This window comes from Buteo buteo, chromosome 16, assembly GCF_964188355.1.
Source record: "Buteo buteo chromosome 16, bButBut1.hap1.1, whole genome shotgun sequence".
NCBI classification, from domain to species: Eukaryota; Metazoa; Chordata; class Aves; order Accipitriformes; family Accipitridae; genus Buteo; species Buteo buteo.
This window is the reverse complement of record NC_134186.1, coordinates 11,651,445-11,668,384: the sequence shown is the minus strand read 5'-3', so window position 1 is coordinate 11,668,384 and position 16,940 is coordinate 11,651,445. Positions and strand designations below refer to the sequence as shown.

The 16,940-nt window shown below is 40.2% G+C and overlaps 1 protein-coding gene across 16 annotated transcripts in view; it reads right to left on the bottom strand.

Annotated features, from left to right (window-relative positions):
* The window catches only part of TSPAN4 (tetraspanin 4), a 470,616-nt gene that overhangs the window by 47,388 nt on the left and 406,288 nt on the right, over positions 1-16,940 (bottom strand). For 15 of the 16 annotated variants that reach the window (XR_012653138.1, XR_012653137.1, XM_075047863.1 and 12 more), the window contains one exon: positions 14,725-14,799. The exons of the other annotated variant lie outside the window; for it this stretch is intronic. Coding sequence is in view for 13 of the 15 variants with exons in the window: in XM_075047863.1 (XP_074903964.1) it covers positions 14,725-14,799 (75 nt within the window). In the remaining 2 variants the exon portion in view is untranslated. The remainder of the gene's footprint in view (positions 1-14,724; positions 14,800-16,940) is intronic. 16 annotated transcript variants of the gene reach the window in all.

The window sequence follows — 16,940 nt, the reverse complement described above, 5'->3', positions numbered from 1 at the left end:
TTTACCCTCCATGCACAACCGTATTCCAAAGGGAATATGAGAGGCTTAGCACTGCGGTCATAGGCCACAAAAAGGAGAATGTTAAGATTCATTCTTACCCAAGGTATTCTTCCCTTGTAAAGTGTGCTGCTGCAGAACGCAGTGCACTGAACCATGTCCCATCACTGTACTGCTCTTCAGTGTCTCTCTACCTTGGAGATGACTTGCAGACACAAGAGGGGATTTTGGGGCACCCCACTTCACATCCTGGCAGGTCTAATTTTCGTGAAGTGTCAAACTTCAAGCCTCTCTAAATTATCTCAAAGTCGGTCATCAAGGGAGAGACACCCAAACCACTCTTGGCTTAAAACCACACTTTTGTTATGCAGGATGTAGTTAACTGTCTGTTAAATCTCATTTTCCTTTAGCATTAATTTTTCTCTTTATCAGATTCCGTCACCACTTAAAAGAGCACCTAGAAGTTGGGTAAGAACAACCTCTCTAACAAGTGTCAAATTCTTGCCTACTTAACTCCACTTAACTCTGTTCAATAAGAACACAAGTTGTCTGTGTGCAACCTAAAATTCCCACTGGATAATTATTTCAAGGCAGAAGGTGAAGTGATTGGCAAGTCAAAATTGACATGGGGACATCTCAGTGTCCTCGTCTCTTGGAAGGTTAGAGTAACCAGGGTATTGCAAGCTTTCAGAGATCAGAAACTTGATTTTCTTTATTTATGCTACTTGAATTGTGGATTCATGATGTTAAGCTGAACGAGGCAAACAGTCTTTGAGGAGAAAGAGAATAATTGTGCGACTGAAGAAACATGCTTCAAGTAGTGCATTTTATGCCCTCATCAGTTTTGTCTCTCAGTCCCCAAATGTGCTACTTTTCACAAAAATTTATATACAGCAGGACTCCTTAACCCTTCTCTGATAAATTAATCTCCTCTAGAAAGGTCCACATGGAAAAATCTTGAGAAAGAGTGATATTGGAATCCTTGAAATTAATATGCTATTAAAAAAAAAACCAAACCAACAACAACAAAACAGAGAGATTAATGAGATAGATCAACTTCAAACATAAAAGCTGTGGAATAGGTAAGGACTTACTGAGTGACCCTTACTGGCTATAACTCTGCATGGCACCCTACTAAGACCAGAAAAAACAACACAGTCTGTGAAACAGTAATTAAAATATCATGTTGCTCATTTCAATTGAAATTGTTTCATAAGAGCATGTGGAAAGGATTCATTTGTCCATCTCTAAACCTGGCTGTTAGCATCCATCTGCTAAACAGGACATAGCAGGGACCACATACAGGCAAATTCACACCAGGACATGCCATAAGCCTCTCTACAGTGTCACCCCAGCCTCACAGGGAAGGCTATAGCTCTTCCAGGCACACAGCAAACAGGTCTATTCCAAATGGCCAGCTACTCCAGCAGAATATTGCTCAAAACATGTCTGGAATGGGTGGAGGAAGGCCTTTAGATCAGAAAAGTGCCTTTGTATTTCCCAGATCAAGCAGAAGAGTAGTTTTGCATCTCAGAGCCTGATCTAATCTCCTCAGAGCTACACAGTAATGTTGACAGCTCTGTGAAGTCTAAGGAACGAGCTAGGAGCTGCCCCTGGATCAGGAGCAAGGAGCCCAAGGAATCCAGAAACTGATTCCTATGGAATCTGCACAGCCCCACCAAAGATGTGGAAGCAAAAAGCCACATTCTCCATTTACCATACATAGCACTAGCTGATCTTTATGAGATGAATACAAAAAATATAACCCTACGCAATCACAAAATCTAATAAACGAGCGTATGGAAAAGGGACATATTAAATCCTCAAAAAGTCCAGCTCAGTGTGGAATGAGGTCTCTCCCCGCTGCCCCCTTAGCAGTTTGATATCTAGCACATTCCAGGAATTCAAAGTAAGTATTCAAAAAAAGTAATTTCAAATAAATCACAGTGAAAGGCTAATTGGAAAAGCACTCATTCCAATAAGTATCACTGAGAAAAAGCTTTAGCTGGCATATTCACCTTTAACTCAAATATTCTCCTTTTGTCTAATCACTGCAAACCTATGGCATGCACCAGTGGGAGCATTTTGTCATTGGAAAGTTCTTGCCATTATATGCCTTCAACAAATAATTACAAAGCAAAAAAATGAAGTCAAATGGTTGGTAGACACACAGATTTCAGATACACTCAATTTCTGTAATTTTTGTGAAAACTGATGACTAGCTGCAGCAGATACCCAAAATCAGTACCAAGAATGAGAAAAAAAGGTTGAAATGGGAGTGTAACACATACATACTTCGTCTGCTCTAGAATATATAGTGCCCTGCCAGTCAGCACGTGGGCTGTTTTTTTGCCAGCGCAGTGGTTGGAAGTACTGGACAAGAAATGGCAATACCATACAAGAGAGGACTCTGTCCTACTAGAGGATAGTGAGAAGTTCTTGAACACTGGAAGAGAGCAAATACCACTCCTACCTTCAACATGGGCAATAAGGAAGATCCAGGAACTACAGGCCTGTCATTCTCACCTCAATTCCTAGGAAGGTGATGGAGCAACTAATCCTGGAAACCATTTCCAAACACGTGAAGGACAAAAAGATGATTGGGAGGAGTCAGAATGGATTTACGAAGGGGAAATCATGCTTAACTAACATGACAGATTTCCACAATATAGTACCTAGCTCTGTGGATGAGGGGAGAACAGTAGATGTTGTTTACCTTGACTTTAGGCTTTTGACACCTGTAGCTCTGCAGAGAAAGACCTTGGAGTCTTGGTGGACATTAAGTTGACCATGAGCCAGAAATGCAATCTTGTAGCAAAGGCCAACAGTATCCTGGACTGCATTAGGAGAAGCATTGCTAGCATGTCACAGGATGTGATCCTTCCTCTCTACTCAGATATGGTGAGGCCATATCTGTGTCCAATTCTGGGCTCCCCAGCACAAGAAAGAAATGGACTTACTAGGGTGAGTCCTGCACAGGGCTATAAAGATGATTTGACTGGAGCATCTTTCATATGAGGAGAGACCGAGAGAGATGGGACTGCTCAGCCTTGGAGAAAGGAAGATTCAGAGGGATTCTTATCAATGTGTATCAATATCTGATGGGAAGGAATGAAGAAGAGGGAATCAGACTCTTCTCAGTAGTGCCCACTGAGATCACAAGAGGCAATGGGCACAAATTAAAAAGCTGGACATTCAATCTGAATGCAAGAAAACACTTTTTTACTGTAAGGGTGGTCAAACACTGCAACAGGTTGCCCAGAGAGATTGTGGAGTCTCCATCTGTGGAGATACTCAAAACTCAACTGGACACGTACCTGGGCAGCCTGCTGTAGCTGTTCCTGCTTGAAGAGGTGGTTGGACTACCTCATCTCAAGAGTTTTCTTCTAACTTAAACAATTCTGCGATTCTGTACCACAGCAAGGGTGTTGGACAGTCATTATGAACACAGATGGTGAAGCCAAGTTACCATACCAGAGATTTGGAAACAAATACCCACAGGAATCTAGACTTCGTTAATTTAATTTCTGATGGAAACGTGTGATTTTTCTGCAGCCAAAGTTCAACTAATTTCTTAGCAGGCAGCAGCATCCCACACATCCTACATTGCAAGATCAAGGCATTATGCTAGAGAACAGAACCCCTGATTATTGCAGTTGCCATGTAGTGGAATCTCCTATACCACCGTAATACACCATCTCATACACTCAAGTGAGTGTTATTTGGATCACTGTGTGGGGAAATGGAAAAGAGATCTCAAAAATTCTAAAATTAAGGATAATAGCTTGGGTCCATGGAAGACAACAGGCAGCTCCCACTGACTTCGCTGGGGCCAGGATTTTACCATATAGAATGTGGTAACTTGTGTATTCATTCTGTCCTGACACCTGACACTGTATCATGTAACTAAACCCCTAAATGGTTTAAAATGGACGTGGCAAAACTGTGCTATCCAGCAGCAGAGCGCCATTCCAGTGTCCTAGTTTTACTCATCTAATCATCTCTCACTGACACTCTTACATGAAAACTGACACTTACATGAATAGAGTTGAAGGAGAGAAAACTTACGATAGGCAATCGGAAAAGCAATCCTCATTGCTCAGTGCTCTTCTGAAATAACAACAGTCATTATGAATAAGCTGCCTCTGCCATTTGTACATAAATCAGTGTCAAAGACAGCACAAACCAGGTTTCCATCAAGAACGCCCAGCCACAAGGAAGCCACTCCCGGCCACTGAATAGCCACCAGTGGTGGTGGTAGCAGCAAGGGCACTCCACTGACATTTACTTAAATACTAGTCTGATCTCAACACACTTCAAGGTATGCAACACATTCTCCTCCTGCTTTCTTCAGAGTCCCCAAAAGAAAATAAATTTCTTTTTTTTTCCCAAGCTACCTGACCTTGAAAACACCATTGCTTTTGTTTGTTTGTATGTATTCAGCTGCTTTTCTGCCAACTACAATGCATTCCCTATTCATCGAGAAAAAGGTGGACCTGAAAGAAATCTGCAGGATGTTTACCTGTGTGTGTGTGTTCTATAGAGAGTAATGTTGATTCTCTTCACAGCTTTTAAATATCCCTTCAACAATTCTGATTAATTCAAATCTTATTGCAACTCCTTTGGTCCTGAAGAAAAACTAAATGTCTTGTGCGATAAATCTAACAAACATCTGCTTTTGAATCAAAATCTTTTTCTCTTACGTGCTTCATGACTTTCCACTTTCATTATTCTCTAGAGAAAGACTTTTTAGTTGTTTTCTTAAATACCTTCAAATGGTCTTTTGCATCTTTTCAATTTTGTTTCATTTACATAATTTACCAAGTTTTAACATGCCATTCAGTTTGCACTTCAATATGCCCTTCAAGGTGACCTCCGAAAAGGTTTCCTAAATGCTGAGGTTAGGACTTTGTCAACAGAGGCAACATCAGCACAGCTGAAGATGATGACATGTATTGTTCTGCTTTCCTGTGGTTCAGAGTGGCAAGGTGCAGATGGCAAAAACGTCTGGCAAAGAAACATCATCCTTGGCTTATGGCAGTAAAGTGCAAAATGGAGCAAGCAAGAAAATCAAAACATATATTGTTGTATAATAATTCAACAATCTACCACAGAAAAAAATCATTAAGAAATTGTACCAAAGACAATTAGTAGCAGGCAGGGGAATGTAAGTAGACGAATGGGTTTCAACAAGAAAAAGCTGAACCTATATAAGAATTCTCTGTTCTCAAGGATGCCTCCCCTGCAATTTAAAGGCATCGAAGAGAGTACACGAAATAACTGCAGTACAACAAAGTGAATTAAGATTGTGCCATGGTTAAAACAATCTTTGTATGTGCCTCATTCATTACTAATGCCAGGACACTGGCGAAATTGTGTTACACTACCATCATCCAAACTATCAGAGGCACTGAAAGCATCAAGCAGGAAATGTGTGCACTCAGAAATTGTAAAATAAAGTTCTCTCTCTGCTTCCTGTTAAGATATATCCCTTTACACAAAATCTACTTCTCTTTCTTCCAGCTCTGTCATTTCCTATTGTCAAGTCAACCACTGATTTTAGTGCTCATTTGGAAAAAGATTCAGGGTGTCCAAGATTCCAAATGATTAAAGATAATTAGTCCATATTAAAGATGATTACAGATAATTAGTCTGTATTCAAGATGATTACAGATATACCTTGTTGCTGTTTTACTGGCACAGACAGTAAAACAGCAAGCAGGTTTTGATTACCATTGATTGGTGATTACCATTGATTGGTGATTACCATTGATTGGTGATTACCATTGATTATGTTGGTTTTGTAAGTTTGGGAATATATTTCAAAAGATACAATGGCTGGTGTCTAGAACACTTGCTGTACCTTCTTCCTATACCTAAACTTCACAGCAAGGATTCAACCCACAATTATCAGCTGGCAAGACAAACTGTCTTGCAGTGCAGCAATATCTCCAATGAGAAGTTAAGCTATACAGTGGATGCCTTGTATGTGTCATGGAGTTTGGGTAATATAAAGCATGAACATGATTTGTGGCCTTAAAGTCAACACACTCCACCCTAAGAGAACCCAGAACTAGTAGTGGTTTAGAGCTGCTGATCAGCAATCTGTCTTTCCTCATTTCAACTAAGAGTCATTCTGTGTATACCCTTGCTGAGTTAAATAAAAGGAAGGAGTTGAAAGAACTTCAGCTGCAAATTATACCTAATAAAGTGGTCTACCCAGCAGGTTATTCTTCAGTTGCAGCTGACAAATCCAAAACAAGGACTGTATGCTGTTGGCCTTCTTACAGTGTGGTAACACAAAAAGTCATCTTCCCTTCTCTTTTTGTATATGTAAAAGATGTTAAACATTTAGTTTACTGTCATTTTCTAATGTTGTCTGAAATACATTGTGACACATCAAAAATGTTCATAGAACGAATAAAAAATGTGCTGTCTGTTTCAATATACTACGTCAGTCATTCCTCTGCATTTGATGTTGCCTATATTTAAATGTCTAAAGCTGCCTTAATTATTTAGTTTATCACCTTTCTAAAACATTCTTTTCTCTTTCTGCTATTCTTCCCTTTTTCAAATAAAATTGTATAAAACGTGTACCAGCACTTAGAAAAGATGCAAAACTGGGGGTCAGTCACCAGCTAAAACTAGTGTTGATCAGGTGTATGTAAACCAGTGCCCTCCACTTGAGTTCTATCAGCACTGAATACCTGCATGCATCCAGGTCCTGATCCACCTAGATGTTGAAATAGCTTCTTATTTGACCACAGATGAGTCACTTAAAATATTGTCCTCTGGAAGAGTAAGGTCCCATTACATTCATTCAGACATGAGAGCACTAAGTATTTCCCAGGAGACACTGCACCTTCAGGATTTAGCCTTCAACATCACTTCTCCCAGTCAGCAAACGCAGAACTGAACTACTTACTCATCACTTGTTAATGTGGTGAGTAATAACCACCATTACTGTATTCCAGAGTTTTCCTTTGGAGAGGCTGGCTGAAGACCTGCACCACTTATATTTGTCTTCTACGAAACCTGAAACTTGAGACATGGGCACGGGAAAAAAAATCACTGTAAAAGTGCTCCCACAACAAAGATATACTCTGACATGCTCCTGAGATTGAGTTAACCTTTAATTAGGGATTACAAACCAGTAAGAAGGAAGCCCAGATACACCTCTTTCTGTTGTAGGCTAACTGATACCTTGCCAAATATTTATCAGGAGATCCCCAGATGAATTTAGTGATGTCAGGAAATAAAAAATAGACCTGGCTGGCTTTAAGCCAGGCATAATGGCAGCGGCAGCTGTGTTCGATTAATCTATAGAGATCTGGGAATTAATGTCCCAGTCAGCCAGGTTGGAGGTTGGAACTGGATTTCTCCTGAGAAAAAGCACTACGCCAAACTGTGCAGCAGGATGATATGAAAAATATTGTACTCATTGCAAGATGAACAAAAATCCATACTGACTAGGATGAGACACCTACATTCATCTTCGTTTCTGATCTCAGCCAAAACAGGAAGATATGCGGCATAACGAGCTGACAGGCTACTGCATTATCTAATCTTTAGAAAGAGTATTTGTGTTAGGCTTGGAGCTTAATTTAGGAAAGTTTGATTTTTCTTTCCCTGCACCCATTCCCTTGCTAACACTTTATTCAAGGAATCAATTAGGCCTTGATCAACCATTGATCAGGAGTTCCCACTGGGGAGCCCTAATGCATTTCATCTGCAGTTATTGTTCCTAAATAACACCTATTTCTGAGCATGCACTTAATTCTTTTCATCAATACTGTGCTATCCTTCAATAAGCCTGTTAATAGCATTTTGGAGGTGCACTTTCAATGAAATCCTCCTTTGACGAATGAATTAGTGAAACTATTGGGATTTCCTTTGGTGTGTTTCCTTTTTTCAGCCACACAGGCAAATAAATTCCATCCCCCTCACCTCCTCCTGCCTAATGAAAGGTTAAAGTGATGTGTTGGAGTTCAAGATACTAAATGGAAAGCTGTTCAGAACAAATAGAAAAAGATAACCAATAATGCTTTAAAGCAAACATTCATTATTTTTCACTAAATTCCCTATGGACTGAAAGATGTGATGCATCTTTACAATCTCCAGAATTTTTCACTGTCATTAGCATTTCCCTAGCAATATTTCTTTTAAAGGAAAGACACAAAAGTAGCATGTCAACTTCGACAAGACTTCAGTATATGATTAAGTCAGTCACATGGATTTAAGCATGCACTTGAGTTACCTGCTGAATAGGGACAGATTTAAACCTATGCCTGAATGCTTTGCTGAAAAGAAGCCAAAATGGATTGGTTATAATTAAATTCTTTTGATGAAATTTCTGCAACTCCCTCTTGTGTGACACCAGTACTGAAATGCTAATAAACTAGTTAAAATTAAGCTTATTACCAAGTAAAATAAACCACAGAGACACTTTTGTCTTTTCTTATTTTATATCACCATTTATAAAACATTATTTTGCATTAGAGAAGTATAATACTTGACCAGGGCTAACGCATCAGTCTCACAGAGCAATAATTGCAGTGCATCACAATCCAGGAGACAATCTATAGCTTCCTCCACATCCGCCTGCAATGCTACTCCTGTTTATCTGAGAAATAGCTTTTAGCTATGTCAGCACTTACACAAAACCCTAACTCCAGAACACTACCAGAGAGATGCTATGTGCCAGGAACTGCTCAATGTGTGGAGAGCTCTTTTGAAAAAAAAACAAACAAATGGAACTCTAAATGAAAAATAAAGCATTAACACACAGGCTGCTCAGAAACCATTGAATACACATACCAGGACTTGCACGCTCTGAAGCATGTTAAGTTAATGCAGCATATCCCCGCAGAAATACCACAGAGAGTTAAAAATGGCCTTGTCCTCTTGAGAGCCTTCTGCATGCCGACAAACGTAGATACTACCCACAGAGATATTGTTCTGAAATTCTCCCAGCCTTGCACAGCAGCAGGAACCGCTACGTTCACTGTGGCAAAGGAGGATACAGAGACCCAATATTTCTACCACCACTCAAAAGTTTCAACAGTAAGAAGTTTTAAAATGTATGACAACGGGATGGTGTAGGTAAAGTCAAATGCTGATGAAGAAACACTGGTAGAAAAGGCAGGCCATCTGACTGAAGAGTGATGCAGAGTGACCACCCTGCCAGTTCTGCAGGATTTTCCAAGGCCTGTTGTTTTCCAATACCTTAAGACCATCTGTAAACCACACACAATTTGGATGATCCTGCCCCTTCACTTCAGCTGCCATTTCTCCATTTTCAAAAAGATTAACAACTTCTGTGGGTGCGCCCTGGACAGCCCTGCGTGCTAGGCTGACTAGGAACATGAGACATTTTGTTACCTGAGCAGACATCCTGCTCCCCTGAAGCTCTATCGAAGACAAACATGGAAAACTTTTAAGCTCTCTGGACTGAAGCTCAATCAGAACAACAGTTTCTGCAGTAGGTTTGAACTAAATTTTCTCTATGAATAATTTCTTCAGTTTGATTGTGAACACCTTCCCCATATTGGCCAGCGGCTCAGCAGCTTCAGATAATTTCTGTGAGCAAATGCTCATGAGAACAGAAGGTGGAAGAGATTCAGTTTTTCCACTTTGTCTTTAAAGCCAAATGTGAAAGAGGTTGTGAGGACTGAGCTACACTTAAAATCATACCCACTACATTTCAGTCTGCTGTCTCTAATCTGTATGGGACCAGGCAAAATATCAATCAGGAATTACAATAATTTGTAAAATGTTTTGAGAAACTAAGCAAGAAATGCATCAATCTACAGACCATATTTTTTATAAGCTAGCAGTAAATGCTATGGAGGAACTCATTACAATTTACTGCGACACGGAAAACAAGAACATTTTCACACATCTCATGAAAAACAGAAGTGGCCATTATTTTTCAATCCTCTATCATTCTGTGGGCCATTTTCAACTCAGCTAAGCAGGCAAGGAATTTAGGCTGTAATTTTCACAGGGACCCCAAGTGAGTTAATGGCCTAATCGTTATTGAAAATTCCGGTCTTAACTTTGAGTTGCCAATAGCAGTAACTGCTCCCATAATCAAATATCATAGTCAGTGATCCTTCAGTGCTTTTGTTCCTTAAACTGGCTTATGTTATTCAGTTTGACATTTCAAAAAGAAAAGAAAAAAAAAGCACATCATGGTGGTTTAGTAATGTTCTTCCATTTGTGGGCATTAAATGGCGGCACCATAGCTCTGCCCATAAATCAGAAAAAATGCAGACATCTGAACAAACAAACCTACTGAAAAAAAATCATGTATTACAGCTGCAAAAAAGTAAATATGGACTTTCTTTTCTGTGCCTCCAGGAGAATCATCACAGTAAAAATAAATACAGATGCTAAAACCAGAAGGATTATACAAGTTAGAACTGGTACAAGACTATGCATTTTATTACCGTAATTTATATTCTAACAGGGTCCAATCTGGTGTTGAGAAATATAAGGAGTATCCAGCCTCTGACAGGATACGGCTCTGCTGCTTTCTCTTAATCACAATAAAATTATGGTTAACCCTATCAGTACCCCATGGATCTCTTACAAATACATATAGAGCCTCACATAGAAATGATCAACTTATAAAAATGTCAAATGCTGCTCTGTATTAATGGAATCAAAATAAAACATATTAAAGAGACTGTTCAAAAGCTATAGATGGGTGGCCATTCACATAACCATTCACATGACTCTAGCAGTGTCACTGGAGTTTGGACTACTTCAAATATAGGGGCACAAATTTAGCCTGAAAAAAGAGTGCTCTCAGAGTGGTAACAACCTGCCTTAATTCTCATAATCACACAAACTCCATTCAATACCCACATCTCTTGGGCTGATATTTCTGCCCTCAAAAAAATAAAAAGCTGCAGTTTGGGAACTTGCATACAGACATGCACAAACACCAAGAGGAGCTCCCAAGTCCCTCAGGTACCCACCTGGAGCTGAAGACAGCCTACAAACCAATCACTGCTGTTCTGTGAACAGCCAGGACAAAATAAAAGTGCTATATATTTTTCCTGACAACTATCCCATAGGAATGCATTTCCTTATCCTATTCCCACACAGCCCACATTTCACTTCTGCAGCACTCAGAGGATTCATATTTTGCAGTGTAACCAGACAGGACAGTTGGAGGAATAGTGAACAAGGTGTGAGCTCAGGCCCTGCCAAAGAGATCCATAATCCAGCTCCAAAAAGCAAGGCATTACCCCTCTTCCTTCCCATACTATGTATTCCTTAGCTTTCTCTAAGCCCCTCTTGCTTTACAATATCAGACTACATTGGCATTTCAGAGAAAGAATTGTAAAGTCCAGGGCAGCATTTACCTCATGAGATCAAGACAAACGTTTCTCCATCATGGGAAGACGACATTTTAGGGCACAGGAGCAAGTTGGCTGCTTAAAAGCTCAGAGAGGCTGCTGCCAAGTCACTAGAATGAGAGGCAGAGCCAATTTTGGGGCTTCTCCCAAGCTGATGAATGATAACAGGTCAGTCTAGGCTGCCTTGAGTCCCAGCAGCCTGTCCTGTCCACCTCCACAGCTGCACACTCTTCCACAGCAAAAGAATAAAAGCACTGTGCCAAAAACCTCTCTGTGAATGGCTGTAAAGACCCTTTGTCGTGATGCTTTTTAGTAACTAACATGCTACTAAAGCAACAGTCCCAGCAAAGGATACAGAAACTACTTCACAGCTTGTGAATGCTGTGTCCACACTCCCCTGGATGCACACCCACCCTGTGGCTGATATTGCAGTGCAAGCACCAGCCTGCTGCTGTGCCCATTCTACAGCAGAAGGAACAAAAAGGACATCATTCACTAGGCAAGTGCTATTAAGTCAGCTGCAATACCCAGCCCTGCCATCTGCACAGCTCAGTCTCTCACATCCCTTGTTGTCAGCCAAAACTAAATGTAGAATTGGCCCCAGCTGCCTGCAGAGTCTTGGGCAATTCTCTCAGCTCCTGCCTCTCCACCTGAATAGGGTAATAACACCCTCCTGCTTCAGGGGAAGAGGAGAGTATTGATTAAACTTTGTAGCAAGGGATAAAGTATCTACTCCGAAGTCCTTCCACTTGACAAAGTAGGAGTAAGTGAAAACTGCAGGGGAATCCATTATTCAACCTCTTCTCAAGCCAGAAAGAGAAAATAACAATTGCCCCTCCCCAGTTTATCCTGGGAAGAATTTTACATGTACATGCACTCCTAATTAATAGAAAGCTACCAGGTACTTGAAAAAACTTCTGATTTTATATGTGTATATATATATATATATATATGGATGATACAGGAGCCCCCAAAGTCTTAATCTTCAGAGTCCTTTCCTGCTCTTGCACACAAAATTAACGTTACTTTCTTCTGATGTGCAAGTGTTAGTGTAGATGGTTCCTTCATTGATTTTCCACGGAACTGCCTTAACTGAATGACTGTGTTGGACTTGTCTGGGTTAGCTACTTCCCCATACCAGTACACGTGGCAATACTGTCCTACACATCAGGAAAGCTGGCACACAAATTCTAAGCATGCTGTATGAAAATACTAGGTTTAGGCTGCTGCTGTTTTATTTATTCTGTAGGTGGGACTGTAATTGTAACACAAACTATTGATTTCCTTAGTATAAGACTATGGATTTAAAGTCATACAGGAACATTAAGAGCTTCAAAGTTGATCAGTCACAATACACAGACTACAACAATTTCTTAACTCAGTAGCTAACTGCACTTGAACTGGAGCCCCTATTTTAGACTCTGCTTTGATCTTACAGGCAACTGTAGTGTACCTCCTGCATCAACCTACAGTACTCAGAGGAAAGTTAAATTTCCTGATCTCTATACTAAGAACAAATAAAAAACACTGCAAACCAACAGGCTGAAGGAGGGAGGAAATCCCTCCTGACACTTTTCCACTATTTTTACCTCTGAAAAGCGAGGACCAACATTCTGTGACACACTTGTCAATATAACAGTGCTGACTGTTTTATGAATAAAAACATTTCTTTGGTTTTCTTCTTCCCTCCGTACCCACACATTTATTGAACTATCAGTCTCAGCAGCAGCCAACAACAGGGAATTCTACAAGATGATGATGTGGAGCATAAGAAACATTTCTTTTAAACCTACTCCTTAATATTTTCAAGTATTTCTTGTGTGTTCAGGACAGGTCTTTAGTATATCAGTATTTTAGAAACTGCTATCATTTCTCTTCTTAAGATCTCTTAAGCAGAAGATCTCTTTCCCTTCCCAAACTGAATCAGGGTAGTTTCCATAACCCCTCTTCATGACTGTTCTCTCCCACCTTTCTAGTGCTTCTAATCATTTCTGTAACCAAAACTCAACATTAAATTCAGTGAAGTGAGTCCGTCAATTTATACAATGACATGGTAATATTTTCTAACTGATTCCCTTCCTAAATATAGCCAAGTGTTGTATTTAGGTTTTGGAGGCCCACTGCATATTAAGTAGATGCCTGTAGTAAGCTGTCATGTATGACGTGTAGATCTTTCTCCCAAGAGGTTGCAAGTAATTCAGAATCCAATAATGCATACAAGTAATTTTAAATTGCCCCTTCTGCTTTAATTACCTTGCAAGTTAATTCCATGTTCCAGCTACAGCATGCCATCCAGCAACTGAGCTCTTTTCAGTCCTTCAGAAGTGCACCTGACAATCACTCACAGTGTTCATTAATTAAATTTGGAGCCTTTCTAGAAAGTAATGTTGACATCTTATCCACTCCTCATCCAGGTTATTGCTAACCATACTGCATATAACTAGGGCTGCTGTTAATCTTCATTTTATTTTGACATTTTTTGTAGTTATTTTTAATTTGAATTTATTTTTTCCTATTTTGTCTTTCCATTCCAGAGGAAGCTGTTTATTGGTCATTTACCTGATGACTGTTAATTCATGGCAAAATTTTGTCACTTACCCTGTGATTTTCAAGCTCCCTTAGTCGTCAGTTGTAAGAGACTTTATCTGACAATTTTTATTGAATACACAGGTTATGCACAATTATGCCCTTTTGGGGGGTTTATTCATGTAAGATTTTTTTTTAGAGAAATTATTTTAAGGATAAAGGTAATTCAAATAGGCAATCATGCTCTTACAACAGAAATACCAAGGGAGCACAGGAACAAAGGTAAAACATAAGTAAAATTTGAAACCAACCCCAAAAGTTTTGTTTATTAAACCTTTATACATTTACCTTGGCTTTCTACTAGATTCTAAGCACACATATGCTGCAAGGAGCAACTTAGAAAGATAACAGATTGTGTGCCTTTGCCTGTGCTAAGGACACCTCCTTTGTAACAACATTAATGTGGTTCTTAAATTGTAAACATTTTTTAAAAATGCTATTCATTCTGATGGGTGTCTCTTCCTACATGTTCCTAGTAAGGATCATTGGCTTCTTTGCTTTTTTTGTGAGGGTTTTTGGTGTTTGATTTTTCTTTAAATGGCAGATGCACTTGGCAATATCTGTGACCTTGAGTTGTACACATGAGCAAGCAAGTGAGCCCAGTCCTGCAAGGCTGTTTATGCATTCTGAGAGAGCTCCTTCTGAGAGGGGTGTCTCAAGGAAGACAGAAGCATGACGTGCATACCAAGCCAAGTGCTTCATGATTTATTTATAGGGAAAAGGGGCATAAAAATTTGCTGAAGGGGAAAGAAAAATGAAGAATCTGACTTACCTTGTCGGTGTAGACAAAGAACAGAATCACAACAGCGAGCTCCAACAGAAATATAATTAACAGCATGATAAAAAACTGTCAAGAGAAGAAGGGACAGGGGAAAAAACAAAAAGCAAAAACCATCAACATCTATTTCAGCTTTTTCTGGAATCACAGTAAGTACATTCAGCAGATCATGCAGAATGGGGAGTGGAAGTCATACAGGCAGCAAGATGCAAAGCTGCTGTGTTACAGCAGAGCAGAAGGCATGCGACATGCAGCAACTGAAAAAGCAGGTAGAGGACTAATCAGGAAACACAACAGTATCTGGGCATACGTGTGCTCATTTATATCACTGATTTCAGTAGTAACAGCATAAAAACCCTCCAAGATCTGTCTCCCCAGCAGGCCAGTGCTCTATTTGACAGTAACCTTGAGGACTCTTCCCAGGCTAGGTTTTCTTTATTTTTTTCCCCCATCAGATCTTTCCAATTAACAAGATACCAGCGAAATCCACAGCTTAGACTTCCCATTGCAACAGAAGGCAGCCTGGTCCATAAACCATAAAGTCATAGCTCCTTTCAAGGGGAATTGTGGGAGAAGCGAAAGCACACCAAAAATCTTGTCTACCAAGTTAGCTTTATAAGCAGTTTCGGGTAGCTACAAAAATCACCCATGGGTTTCAACTGGAAGGGGCTGATTTGTACTGAAGACATCAAAACAAAGTCAGTCCATCTCTTTTTCTCCTCATAAGCCACGGAACTGTCTAAAGCCCAGTGGGCAAAGCTCAAAGGAGTGGATAAAAAACTTTTAACACAGGGGTTTCAGGTAGATTCTCTAAAGCCCTCAGCTCTGATCGACTTCAGTGAGAGGAACTGTTGGCAATGCCAAACACTTCTGAAAAAACGTATCTCCTGCTTTTTGTTGAGATGCTGGATGGGTCTGCAACACAGATCTGCATCAGCACCAACACATCGGTTGCATGGACTTTAGAACAAGCGCTATCAGAGCACTAAATGAAACTGAGTTTTGCAAAGATGGGTAAAGAAGAGAGAGTAATTTTGGAAACTTTTTAGGCTCAGGCAAAGGTCCTGCTCCCTATAACACAAACTCCATACACTTAGCAGCCTGCAAGGCTGGAATTCTAATACTGAGCAACACTAACTTAATTGAAATCCCATCCCCAAGTGAAAAAAACAGTTACCATCTCTTTAGCTTCAATGACAAGGCTGCAAACCTATGAAAGTTTAATAGCTACAAAGCCTTATCAGAGCTTCTTCACTGCCTGGTAAGTCAAAACCAAACCTTTGAACCTATGGATTTCCATGATTGAATGGAGGACAAAGGTCAAGAAGGGAAAAATACCTTTCTCCACTAGTACAATTACACTGTCTACAGAACTCATTGCATTTTGCCCTGCAAGTCTTAAATTAAAGTTTACTTTTAAATCTTCATCATTAGTATCTTCACACCTGCCTGACCCTAATACTAGATCCTATTACTGCCCAGTTTTGAGTCACAGAACTCATTCACGCTCATGATCCAAGCTGATTTCCATATCATTACCATCCAATGCTGACCTTCTGTATGGCTTTGCAAACCAGCCTTGGTGCAGCTTGCTTATTTTTTATGTTTACAATTCTAGCCTGCTGCATAGCATTAACTGAAACAGGACAAAGTGTATCACTCTTTGCAAAGAGGCACAGACACTTTGCTATATTTTATTTGGCTGTGGGGTACTTTTTTGAAAGTTATTAGCCTTCAAAAAACTGCATTTCACACATCCAGTAGAGATGAGAGGACTCAGCAGCTAAAACCTTCAAAAACTGCAACCACTAAAAGCCCACTCACGTCCTTCCCACAGCTCATGCATGACCAGACAACTCACAAACCATCCCACAGAGCACCTTCCCCGCTCCTGTGGTGTCCACACATGTCCGCAAATGCCTTCCTGACATCCCTCAGAGCCAATGGTCTCCAGTCCTGCTTCACAGGACATGACCTGGAACAGCAGGAACAGCCAGGAACTGGAGTAAAATTCGGGGATCTGTTTTTCCTGTGCTCTCAGGAAAGATTTTCCTCCCTTCTCTGCACTCACCAGCATTGAGACAGTACAGATGAAGCCAGGGAATGACTTTGCAGGAAAAAGGGGAACCTGAGGAAGAACAACAGATGGGGAATGGTTTGGCTTAGGATACGATCTGCCTACCAGTTTTAGAGAAACTGGACCTACTGGC